Source organism: Stenella coeruleoalba, assembly GCF_951394435.1.
Source record: "Stenella coeruleoalba genome assembly, chromosome: 12".
Taxonomy (NCBI): Eukaryota; Metazoa; Chordata; class Mammalia; order Artiodactyla; family Delphinidae; genus Stenella; species Stenella coeruleoalba.
The window spans coordinates 75,485,459-75,499,245 of record NC_137158.1 but is presented as its reverse complement, the minus strand read 5'-3'; the positions used below and the strand labels follow the sequence as shown (position 1 = coordinate 75,499,245).

Genomic DNA, 13,787 nt, shown 5'->3' with positions numbered 1-13,787 from the left:
TCATGAATTGTCCAGCCATGAATGCTGGAGAGCGTCTACTTCCTGAGACATGTCCCTGGCCTTCCTATTCCCGCTCCTGGCTCTGATTCCAAGCTGGACACAATCCAACAGGAACCAAAAGAGACACAAGGACCCCGCATATCCTCCCCCTCCGAATTCAGCCACCGGACAAGACCGCTTCATTACACTCCTTCCCAAGGGGCATGTGAGCCAGACAAGTTCAGTCTTACATAGGAAATGGCTGTGCCCTGGAGGGATCACCTCAGGAGATATTTTATTGTCCATTTCCGGCACCCACAAGAAAGGAAGTGAAGGAAAGAAGGAGCTTTCTGGCTACTTCCTGGTTGAGATTTCAGTAGTCACTCATTTACTGAAAACACATTACCTGAAAGGCAAATGCACCTATACTCAACTATTGCATTCTCAATATAACCCATTCCAAATCTCAGTGGTTTTTCATTGTGTGAAATTTAGGGTTTTCTACACCACCGTTCCATTAAAAACAGTACATATGAAAAGTAACTAAAAATGATGAGACTTTCTGCACAAAACCTGAGGCTAGAAATATTCTTAAAATATTAACTGTGTGGGCTTCCCCGGTGGCACAGTGGTTGAGAGTCCACCTGCCGATGCAGGGGACACGGGTTCGTGCCCCAGTCTGGGAAGATCCCACGTGCCGCGGAGCGGCTGGGCCCGTGAGCCATGGCCGCTAAGCCTGCACGTCCGGAGCCTGTGCTCTGCAACGGGAGAGGCCACAACAGTGAGAGGCCTGCATACCGAAAAAAAAAAAAAAAAATTAACTGTGTAAGTGATAAGTGGAATGTATAACACCCATAAGTTCTTCATTTGTAATCGTTACAATTTCAAAATTTTGCATCTCTAGCAACATCAAAATGAAACAAGGATCAATATAAATATAGTTACTCATTTTATGCCTGAATGGTACAGCTAATAGAGGGCTGCTCACTTTTGTTTTGCAAATAAAATATTTCTAAATCACATAAAGGTGTAGATGAGATTATTCTTATTGTTTATCACAGATTTAGACAAAAGACAAAAAGCCATGTTGACAAGGATGCGAATCCCCTTTGACTCTGCAAGTATGGATCTGTTTATCGTGTGTATGTTACAGCTTATTTATGATAGCCCAACACCGCAAACACCCTAAGCGTCCATTAACAGCGAAATGGTTGTATCTATCATGGTACATCTACAAGATGTGGTATTATATAGGCATTAAGAAAATGATGATATAGGGAATTCCCTGGCGGTACAGTGATTTGGACTCCGCACTTTCACTGCCAAGGGCCCGGGTTCGATTCCTGGTTGGGGAACTAAGATCCCACAAGCCGTGTGGTCTCACAAGCCAAAAAAGATGATATAGATCAACATTAACTGACATAAAAAGATGTTCTCAATAGTTTTAAGGTTAAAAAAAGCAGTTAAACCTCTTAGATATAATCTCTTCTCACTTAACAATATGTATGCATAAAGCAATACAGAACATAACCTTGGACAAGTCACTTAACACAATATGGCAACTTTTCTCATTTGCAAACCAGATTTACAAACTAAATGTGCTCACGTATGTAATGGGCCTACCAATAAAAGGCACAAAATAGGCACTCAGATCACAGCAATTGTTAATCCTGCATCTCTCTAGTACCAAGATAGAGTACAAAAATACGCAGAGAAAATGTGAAGGAATTTCCTTACTATTCCTCTTCTGAAATCAGAAGTCACTGATTTCAGAAAGTGAACAGCTTTCCAGCTTCCATGTTATGTGTTTTTACACATATAAACACGTATGCTGGCTTTTTCTTAACATAAACTGGATTACGCTATATTCATTTTAGTCCAAATTCTTTTAACGTGTGTTTTTTTTCTTTTCCAAGATTTGATTTTATTATTTTTTTGAATTTTATTTTATTTATTTTTTATACAGCAGGTTCTTATTAGTTATCTATTTTATACATATCAGTGTATACATGTCAATCCCAATCTCCCAGTTCATCCCATCACCTCCCCACCACCACCACTTTCCCCCCTTGGTGTCCATACGTTTGTATGGACAAACCTTCAATTTCACAATCTGTATGAGAGCTCCATGTCACTCCCCCGATATACACTTTATCATTTTCAACGGCTACCTGTTTCTGTTGTGCAAAAGGATACACCAAATATATGTAATCACCCCTAACGATGAACACTGGATTGCTTCCAATGTTCACCATTACAAAAAATGCTGCAATTAGTATCCTATATTATAGATTTTTTTTTGTACCTGAGTAAGTATTCCCCTCTTTTTAAGAAAAATCTGTAGTCCTGAAGTTAGAACTGTTCTGACATTTCAAATTTTAAATACTGACAAACTATCATCCAAAAGGCTTTACAATTTATATTCTCACTAATACTGTAGAAAAGTCTCTATTTCTTTGCATCCTCACTAACGTTTAATATTAATTTATTTATGTTTTAATGAGCTCATAGATAAGTCTTATTATCTTCTACTTATCCTATTCATTTCTTTAGTATAGATTTATTGAACACCTACTACTCCTATGTAACAAAGTCCTATGCACTGGGAATACAGCAGTGAACAAAACATACCAAAACCCCTGCCCTTATGAAACTCACATCTTAGTGGGGGAAGGCAGAAAATAAACAAATAAGTAAGGATAGCAGGGAAAGAAAGAGGGAGCTTGGGGACAGGCAGGTGCAGTTTTAAAGAAGGTGACCAGTGAAGGCCTTACTGAGAGCAGTATTTGAGTATTAATTTATGGAAATTCTTTTTATGCTTGGCACTTTAACCCGTTGTTATATTTATACTGCGAATAACCTCTCCCAGACTCTTACTGGTCTTTTACTGATTTTGTAAATCATTTTTCCATATGGAAGATTTTAATTTTTATTTATGTCAAAATTATCTATTCGTTAGAGTTTCTGCTTTTTATGTCAGTGCCAATTCTACTAGGCCAAACTACTGTGTTTGACTTATGCCAGCTTATTTTGTATTTTCTGTTCCAAATTTTTTTTTCTTTCTACTCAAGGATTCTAGATTGAAAATCCTGTTCCTTCAGAACTCCAAATCGGTTTTCCCAGTGTCACCTTGCATTCACTGCTGTCAATGAGAAGTCTGATGACAATCTGAATCTTACTCCTTTGTGACTCATCAAGACTTTTTTCCTCTCTGGCAGCTCTTTGGAATTTTTTTTTTACCCTTAGTGTTGTGAAATTTCAACATTATGTGTCTGGGTGTAAGTCTACTTCATTTATGCCGCTCAGCACTTGTTAAGTCTTTTAATATGAAAATTCTAAATTTTCCTTAAAGTCAATAAATTCCCTTTTTATTATTTCCTCAAATACATTCTTCCCTACATTCTCTGTTACTTTCACCGGTAACTTGAGATGAGTATTAGAACTGCTCGGTGTGTCTCGTATGTCTCTTGATTTTTCCTTTATATTTTCTATGGTTTTCCTTTTGGTAGTATGTTCTGAGAGAGTTTCTTAGATTGAACTTTCCTCTCTCATTCAGTTAACCCTATTCTTATTCAATCTACTAACTGGATTTTTACTTTGACACTACAGTTTTATTTCCAAGATTTTAACCCATTTTTTTTCCACAACAGCTAATTCTCAATCCTTGTAGGACAGTTCCCTTAAGCCTCTGAGAATACTGATGGTAATCTCTTCAAAGTCCCCCCCCACCCCGCCACCATCTGCTCTGCAATCTTGTCTAGGGCATCTAAGCTTCTCTTTACTGCGTCTGGTGTCCATGTTCATGATATGTGTTTTCCTTTAATACAGACGATTCCTGGCTTTGATGCTCCCTTTTCCTTGTCTGGGGACCTGATTTCTGACAACCTCACCCTGTTCCTAGACATTCAAGAGAGCAGGACATAGCACATGCTGCTCCTTGGCTTCCCGTCCTGCAGTCTCTCACAGGATTAGTCCTGAGGTTGCCCACTGTGCAAATGACAAAAGGCTGCCCTCTCCTAAGTGTCACAATATACTGCTTTTCCTTGCACCAGATGCTTTTCACTGCCAGCCAGGAAGCACGGTACACAAGCGAATCTGTGACTTTGATGTGAGCCGCCCCCCACGGCTGGGCCCCAAAGCTGAGACCAATGTACCACTGGCTGTGTCTCAACCAGGTGTCCCAGGAAGGTGCCTGTGCACCAGTTTTTTTGGGAGCTGTCCCCATCCCTCTCCTGTATCTGAGAAGTAGGGTATCTAATGCCTTTGAATTTAGCGACCCCCTCCAATACTTCCACCATATTTTGGTTTGTGCTTTTCTCCACCCATCCAATTCCATCTTCCTATCTTTCAGAAGCTTCCCCAAAGAGTATGGCCATGACTCCGGTTTTCTAGCAAGGATACTGACTATTTGAAATCTGTCTGTGTGTGCAAGTTTCAGGATTTGGAGGAGGGATGGAACAGGGGCTTAGCTTGTCTTCTCGATTCCATCCTCATATTCACTTTTTAAAACTTAATTTTTTTAAGTTGAAGTATAGTTGATTTACAATGTTGTGTTAATTTCTGCTGTACAGCAAAGTGATTCAGTTTTTTATACACACACACACACACACACACACACATTCTTTTTTATATTCTTTTCCATTATGGTTTCTCACAGGGTATTGAATATAGTTCCCTGTGCTATAGCGTAGGACCTTGTTGTTCAGATTCACTTTTTAATTCAAATATTTCAAAAGATCCAAAAGTCTATTTGGTATGAGGACTGAATACTATAGTAAAAGTGATTCTTTTTAGGTTAATAAAAACTTAACAATGTAAAGGCCATAAATCTAAAAGTGTCTTAAGCTATAAAGTTTACTAAAAAAATAATAATTTAGAGGCCTGCTAGGCCTGGCTGAAAAATCATAGAATGAATTTATATTCACTAAGCACCATCACCCCATCCTGGAGACCTATTAAGATGAAGGTGGACATCATAATATATCTTCTACATTTCCTGGATTTGGGTAATAAGACATTATCCTTAACAGCTTCTCAGGCTAGTAAGCCAAATAACTGGGTGTTTGTTCTTTGGTTTATGAAACGTGAGTAATGTGTCTGAGATTTTCATTTTTCGGTTGTTATGCAGATATAGTACGAACTGGGTGGGTTCGTACTATTTTATATCTAACGTATAAAATACGTTAGAATGTATATTCAAGGGATACCCTGAATGGCTCTCACCAGAAACACAACTAAAATCACACAGAAAAAGGATGGCAAAATAATATTGGAGACTTTCTGTCTCCTGATGATTTCCCAGTCCTGCTGAGGGACTGGAAGAAATACCTTGACTCATCAGGGGCCCACTGGTTACTGTGGGTGGAAGAACAAGAAGAGAAATGTGGAGAACCAGCTTCTGGGCTGCTTTAAGTGCAAGAGCAGAGTCCTCCCTGGAGAAAACACCACCTACCTGCCGAGAAAAGCCCTTCTCTGTGTTTCCCTGCCCGATGGTTATTTTTCGTAGAAATCGGTCATTTGTATCCATGACTGGAAGAGAAGAGAACAGAGCATCAACGAGCAGGGACTGGCTTCCCAGTGTGTGTCTGGCATTATTCTGGGTGTTGCAGAGGCAGCAGAGAGCAAGAGCTAAGGTTTGGCTTCCCTGAGCTGATGATCCCGTGGGAGGATCACAGAAAGGGGTCAAATAAACTAGGGATCACCCAGCTAGGAAACCAAGGACGGGATATGACGGCGTGTGTCGGGAAGGGGTCTGGGGTGGGGTGCCGTTTTGAACAGGCAGTAAGGAAAAGCATTTCTGAAGGAGTGTCCTTTTTACACTGAAACCTGAGGCACAAGAAGAAGCCAATTAAGTCTCTCTGAAGGTTAAACATTGAACGAACATCTGACCCACCACTTCCAGGTATATATCCAACAGAACCGGAAGCAGCTATTGCAAACCCATGATCATAGCAGCATTATTCACAACAGCCAAGAGGTGGAAACAGCAAAGTGTCTGCTGACAAATGAATAGATAAACAAAATGTGGTATAGACATACAATGGAATGTTATACAGTCATAAAATGAGTGAAGGTTTGATATATTATGATACAACATGGACGGACGTTGAAAACATTATGCATGATGAAATAAACCAGATACGGTATGATTCCACTTGTACGGGGTTCTTAGAATAGGCAAATTTATAGAGACAGAGAGTAGAATGGTGACTACCAGGGGCTGAGGGGATGTGAGGACTTATTATTGAGGGAGTGTTGAGGATGATGAAAAGGTTTGGGGTGTAGTTAGTGGTGATGGTGTAACCATCCCAAGCCTTGGCCTATATGCCATTCGTGGCATATATTTAATGCCATGAATTGCACACTTATGAACGATTAAGATGATATGCTCTGTATATTTTACCATATAAAAAACCCCCAAATAAATAAAGTAGTATATGTGGGGGGAGAAGTCAATGATGGTTCGAGTAAGTATCACTTCTCTTTACTCTTTTCACTGGCCTGTATGAATTGCACCGATTTACATTTTGTTTGTGAAAACCAAATCTACAATGCCAGAAAGTAAAGCCAGAAGGACACAGACTTCACTAATAATTTATACTGCATCAAACAGCAAGCCATCCACACTGACAACTTAGATCCAATTTACTAAATGTTTAACATGGCTCTGACCAAAACGGTGGCGGGAATTGTGTATTTGGGGACTACAAGCATCTGTAGGATGAAATTGTGAACGTTTTCTTCCACACACAAGGCACGGACAGACGTGCCAGCCTCGCCCGCCTCTGCTGCTCCCTGACTCGCCGCCGGCCTCTTTCTCTACATACAGTACTCTCCTCTCGGGACTTCCCTGGGGGCGCAGTGGTCAAGAATCTGCCTGCCAATGTAGGGGACACGGGTTCGATCCCTGGTCTGGGAAGATCCCACATGCCGCAGAGCAACTAAGCCCGGGGGCCGACACAACTACTGAGCCCACATGCCACAGCTACTGAAGCCCGTGCGCCTAGAGCCCGTGCTCCACAACAAGAGAAGCCACCGCAATGAGAAGCCTGCGCGCCGTAACTAGAGAAAGCCCACACACAGCAACGAAGACCCAACGCAGCCAAAGAAAACTCCCAAAATCAAAAACAAACAAACACTCTCCTTTCTCACACATACATATATACATTCATATTACCGCACATTCATACGGGCACCCAGGCACACAGAAACCTCTCTATGACTTTAAGGCATAAGCAGAGGGCATACAGAGAAAGGAATGCCTCTCACTATTATCACTAGCTAGTACTTTATTCCCAAGACCAATGGTGCAGAATCATATAAAGTAAAAATAATTCCTACTCTCATGTGTAGTATACACAATCTTAATGTGATCTTTTTATTGGTATTTCAGCTGGTTTTTATTTAGCAAAGAAAACACAAACAAGAACCGCCCCCCCCCCAAAAAAAAACGTAGTAAGACCCACTATAATCACTACAATCAGCGGCGTCAGGAGGCCACCTGTGCGTTTATTAGCTCAGCCCTGGCAGAACAGGGCGTCTCACCAGGCTTTTGATGTCCACGGAAAGACGTGTGAAATGACAGTGATACATAAAAGAAATGTGAAGATTAAATTCTGATACACAAGAAAGATGGGTAACAGAAAGTAACGCTAAGTTAGTATACGGAACTCCTGCCCTCTAAGTGGTAGAGGTGAAGATGGAATGAGAAACATACTTATTCATTTCAGGGCTATTTACTGAGGGCCAATTTTGTGGCAGGTCCTGCGAGAGCTGTACAGGGATACAAAGGTGGACAAGACATCATTCTCTGATGGAAGGCACTCACTGGCAAGGGGAGAGATGGAGAGTGCAGGCAGGCGTGGAGGGGGGACCCTGCAGAGGGGAGAGATCTGGTTTTTCACGCTTTGCCCTAGACGGTCCCTTTAGGACTACACCGCTCTGTTTTGAGGAGCATCCAGAGTGTTCCTAGTGGCTTGTTCAAACAACCAGCACCAGCTCAGGGACCGGGAAATACAGGGTAGGATATCGAGGCTAGGCCCACTACTTCGGCTTTGGCAGAAGTGTACTGATTCCCTGCAAGGCTGTAGGGGACTGCTGGGAACCAGTAACTGGATGTCAGTTCCCTGGAGACTGAGGCTTCTTGGTCTTCGGTCTAACGGCCTGTGAGGCCCCAGGGGTTCTGATACTCAGAAAAGCAGGGCTCACATCCTTCGAGGAACAATAAAATGACTTGATGTCCACTGTTTCTTCTGCTTATACTATGTGTTTCTGGAATAGTCTATCGGCTCCCAGTTCCACCCTGTTACCACGCACTTATGAGGCCTTCAAGCTAGTGACGGGAAGCATAGGAGAAAACAACCACGAGTTAAATTTCTTACAAAGGATAAAAGGGAAGAGGCGAGCATTCAATATGCGACATCTATGGTCTCAGAAGAGTTTTTTAGCCCCATGTGGTCACAGTGTCCCCTCTGTAGTTATCAAATTATAAAAGCATCTAATCTCACCCAAAGGCCATACTCTTTCTAGCTCTAAGCCAATACTGTCTTTAAAAAAAAGAACAACAACAAAGAAACCTTACTTTTTATTTATTTTTATTATTTTTTTTGCGGTACGCGGGCCTCTCACTGTTGCGGCCTCTCCCGTTGCGGAGCACGGGCTCCGGACGCGCAGGCTCAGCGGCCATGGCTCACGGGCCCAGCCGCTCCGCGGCATGTGGGATCTTCCCGGACCGGGGCACGAACCCGCGTCCCCTGCATCGGCAGGCGGACTCCCAACCACAGCGCCACCAGGGAAGCCCCGAAACCTTACTATTAAATGACCTCAATCTATTTGATGGAGAGTCCTATTTCTTATACTAATTCATGGGAATAAGAGTCAAACTAGCTATCAAATGTCATTCCAAACTCCTCTGACCTAGGTGGCTTGTCTATAGCAATAATTAGCACTTTAGTGCCCTAAACAATAATACAATTCTAGTATTTATCTGGAGTAATTTTTTAACGTTATCACTCACATCAAAAGTGATTTGCAACTATGGTATGCTTCAGTCCTTTCATGCTTCTTGGAGAGAAAGCAATCTGCAAGGTGGCCCTGGGTACATATGAGGGATCGTGTAGCCTTTCTTTTTCTAAGACCCACTTAGGAATGGGTGGCCCCATTTCTGGTGGCTGCCTCAGCTGGAGCCACAATGCAGATGCGGAAGAATGCCCCTTGTGTAAAAATTTCTTTCTTAGCATATCCCCAGGCTAGGTTTAAAATACACTGATTTCCAGGGCTTCCCTGGTGGTGCAGTGGTTAAGAATCTGCCTGCCAATGCAGGGGACACGGGTTCGATCCCTGGTCTAGGAATATCCCACATGCCGCAGAGCAACTAAGCCTGTGCACCACAACCACTGAGCCTGCACTCTGGAGACTGTGAGCCACAACTACTGAAGCCCGTGCGCCTAGAGCCCATGCTCCGCAACAAGAGAAGCCACCGCGATGAGAAGCCGACACACCACAATGAAGAGTAGCCCCTGTTCGCTGCAACTAGAGAAAGCCCGCGCGCAGCCATGAAGACCCAATGCAGACAAAAATAAATAAATTAAACAAATTAATTTAAAAAAATACTGATTTCCACCTGCATTAATTTTTTGTTCACAAAAATGTTTTAAAGAGTAACACAAACTCACAAATGCCTTGAAAAAGCTGACTATGCAGTTCAGATATAATGGTATAGTAATAATTAATCCTAGTTATAAAAAAAATGTTAGGACTTCCCTGGTGGCGCAGTGGTTAAGAGTCCACCTGCCAATGCAGGGGACACCGGTTCGAGCCCTGCTCCAGGAAGATCCCACATGACGCGGAGCAACGAAGTCCGTGCGCCGCAACTACTAAGCCTGTGGTCTACTGTCCACGAGCCACAACTACTGAGCCGGCATGCCTAGAGCCCGTGCTCCACAACTAGAGAAGCCACCGCAACTACAAGCTCGTAAGAAACCGCAACAAACAGTAGCCCCTGCTCGCCGCAACTAGAGAAAGCCCCTGCACAGCAATGAAGACCCAATGCAGCCGAAAAAAAAAAAGGTAGTAGACTTCCCAATAAAATGCTGAACGTATTCATATCGGTAATTAAAAATGATGTTGGGGGCTTCCCAGGTGGCGCAGTGGTTGAGAGTCCGCCTGCCGATGCAGGGGAAACGGGTTCGTGCCCTGGTCCAGGAAGATCCCACATGCCGTGGAGCGGCTGGGCCCGTGAGCCATGGCCACTGAGCCTGCACGTCTGGAGCCTGTGCTCCGCAACGGGAGAGGCCACAACAGTGAGAGGCCCGCGTACCGCAAAAAAAAAAAAGATCAGAGCAGAAATAAATGAAATAGAAACAAAGAAAACAATAGCAAGGATCAATAAAACTAAAAGCTGGTTCTTTGAGAAAATAAACAAAATTAATAAACCATTAGATAGACTCATCAAGAAAAAGAGGGAGAGGACTCAAGTCAATAAAATTAGACACGAAAAAGAAGTTACAAAGACACCGCAGAAATACAAAGCACCCTAAGAGACTGCTACAAGCAACGCTATGCCAATAAAATGGACAACCTAGAAGAAATGGACAAATTCTTAGAAAGGTATACCCTCTCAAGACTGAACCAGGAAGAAATAGAAAATATGAACAGACAAATCACAAGCAACGAAATTGAAACTGTGATTAAAAATCTTCCAACAAACAAAAGTCCAGGACCAGGTGGCTTCACAGATGAATTCTATCAAACATTTAGAGAAGAACTAAACACCCATCCTTCTCAAACTCTTCCAAAAATTGCAGAGGAAAGAACACTCCCAAACTCATTCTATGAGGTCACCATCACCCTGATACCAAAACCAGACAAAGATACTACAAAAACAGAAAATTACAGACCAATATCACTGATGAATAGAGATGCAAAAATCCTCAACAAAATACTAGCAAACAGAATCCAACAGCACGTTAAAAGGATCATACACCATGATCAAGTGGGGTTTATCCCAGGGATAAAAGGATTCTTCAGTATACGCAAATCAATCAATGTGATACACCATACTAACAAATTGAAGAATAAAAAGCATATGATCATCTCAATAGATGCAGAAAAAGCTTTTGACAAAATTCAACACCCACTTATGATAAAAACTCTCCAGAAAGTGGGCACAAAGGGAACTTACCTCGACATAATAAAGGCCATATATGACAAACCCACAGCAAACATCATTCTCAATGGTGAAAAACTGAAAGCATTTCCTCTAAGATCAGGAACAAGACAAGGGTGTCCACTCTCACCACTATTATTCAACATAGTTTTAGAAGTCCTAGCCATGGCAATCAGAGAAGAAAAAGAAATAAAAGGAACCCAAATTGGAAAAGAAGAAGTAAAGCTGTCACTGTTTGCAGGTGCCATGATACTATACATAGAGAATCCTAAAGATGCCACCAGAAAACTACTAGAGCTGATCAATGAATTTGGTAAAGTTGCAGGATACAAAATTAATGCACAGAAATCTCTTGCATTCCTATACGCTAATGATGAAACATCTGAAAGAGAAATTAAGGAAACACTCCCATGTACCACTGCAACAAAAAGAATAAAATACCTAGGAAAAAACCTACCTAGAGAGACAATAGACCTGTATGCAGAAAACTATAAGACACTGATGAAAGAAATTAAAGATGATACCAACAGATGGAGAGATATACCATGTTCTTGGATTGGAAGAATCAATATTGTGAAAATGACTATACTACCCAAAGCAATTTACAGAATCAATGCAATCCCTATCAAATTACCAATGGCATTTTTTACAGAACTAGAAGAAAAAATCTTAAAATTTGTATGGAGACACAAAAGACCCCGAATAGCCAAAGCAGTCTTGAGGGAAAAAAACAGAGCTGGAGGAATCAGACTCGCTGATTTCAGACTATACTACAAAGCTACAGTAATCAAAACAATATGGTACTGGCACAAAAACAGAAATACAGATCAATGGAACAAGATAAAAGCCCAGAGAGAAACCCATGCACCTATGGTCAACTAATCTATGACAAAGGAGGCAAGGATATACAATGGAGAAAAGAAAGTCTCTTCAATAAGTGATGCTGGGAAAACTGGACAGCTACATGTAAAAGAATGAAATTAGAACACTCCCTAACACCATACACAAAAATAAACTCAAAATGGATTAGAGACCTAAATGTAAGTCCTGAAAGTATAAACCTCTTAGAGGAAAACACAGGAAGAACACTCTTTGACATAAATCACAACAAGATCTTTTTTGCTCCACCTCCTAGAGGAATGGAAATAAAAACAAAAATAAACAAATGGGACCTAATGAAACTTCAAAGCTTTTGCACAGCAAATGAAACCATAAACAAGACGAAAAGACAACCCTCAGAATGGGAGAGAATATTTGCAAATGAATCAATGGACAAAGGATTAATCTCCAAAATATACAAACAGCTCATGCAGCTCAATATTGAAGAAACACACAACCCAATCCAAAAATGGGCAGAAGACCTAAATAGACATTTCTCCAAAGAAGACATACAGATGGCCAAGAAGCACATGAAAAGCTGCTCAACATCACTAATTATTAGAGAAATGCAAATCAAAACTACAATGAGGTATCCCCTCACACCAGTTAGAATGGGCATCATCAGAAAATCTACAAACAACAAATGCTGGATAGGGTGTGGAGAAAAGCGAACCCTCTTGCACTGTTGGTGGGAATGTGAATTGATACAGCCACTATGGAGAACAGTATGGAGGTTCCTTAAAAAACTAAAAATTGAATTACCATATGACCCAGCAATCCCAGTACTGGGCATATACACAGAGAAAACCATAATTCAAAAAGACACATGCACCCTAATGTTCATTGCAGCACTATTTACAACAGCCAGGTCATGGAAGCAACCTAAATGCCCATTGACAGACGAATGGATAAAGAAGATGTGGTACATATATACAATGGAATATTACTCAGCCATAAAAAGGAACGAAATTGGGTCATTTATAGAGACGTGGATGGATTTAGAGACTTTCATACAGAGTGAAGCAAGTCAGAAAGTGAAAAACAAATATCGTATATTAACACGTATATGTGGAACCTAGAAAAATGGTACAGATGAACCGGTTTGCAAGGCAGAAATTGAGACACAGATGTAGAGAACAAACGTATGGACACCAAGTGGGGAAAGCAGCGGTGGGTGGGGGTGATGGTGTGATGAACTGGGCAATTGGGATTGACATGTATACACTGATGTGTATAAAATTGATGACTAATAAGGACCTACTGTATAAAAAAATAAATAAAATAAAATTTAAAAATTCAAAAAAAAAGTTTGAAAAAATCTTGTCATAGTTGGTACTAATGTAAAAGCAGCTGTGATTTAATTCTAAAAAAGAAAAAAAAAAAAAAAGGAATACACACCGTCTAACTCTTCGGTAGGTTTTATCAAGTGCTATTACCACATGCCTGTAATTATATATTACCGCCTCCATTTCCATCTCCAAGAGACCGGGGCCCAGAACAGGTATGTGAATCGCTGAGGGGGAGACACCCACTCAACGCTCCTGACTCCACATTTAGTGCTTTTCCCCACTATCCCACCCTTATGGAGGGCAGTGCGGGAGAAGTGAGGGGTGTCACAGCCAAGAGGAAAACAGGGAGGTCAGGACAGACGTCCCTCTGCCCCACATTTGAAGTGCTGAAGGGGATTCTAGTTAAGTGGCTGGAAGCAAGAGACTCAGAGAAAAGATTCTGCACTGAAAATACAAATTTCTAAGCTGCTTAG

At 41.4% G+C, this 13,787-nt stretch overlaps 1 protein-coding gene across 13 annotated transcripts in view; it reads right to left on the bottom strand.

The window, feature by feature from the left end:
• MTHFD1L (methylenetetrahydrofolate dehydrogenase (NADP+ dependent) 1 like) overlaps positions 1 to 13,787 on the bottom strand; it is a 227,690-nt gene that overhangs the window by 150,699 nt on the left and 63,204 nt on the right. For all 13 annotated transcript variants that reach the window (XR_013830711.1, XM_079938749.1, XM_079938748.1 and 10 more), the window contains one exon: positions 5,432 to 5,508. Coding sequence is in view for 12 of the 13 variants with exons in the window: in XM_079938749.1 (XP_079794875.1) it covers positions 5,432 to 5,508 (77 nt within the window). In the remaining variant the exon portion in view is untranslated. The remainder of the gene's footprint in view (positions 1 to 5,431; positions 5,509 to 13,787) is intronic.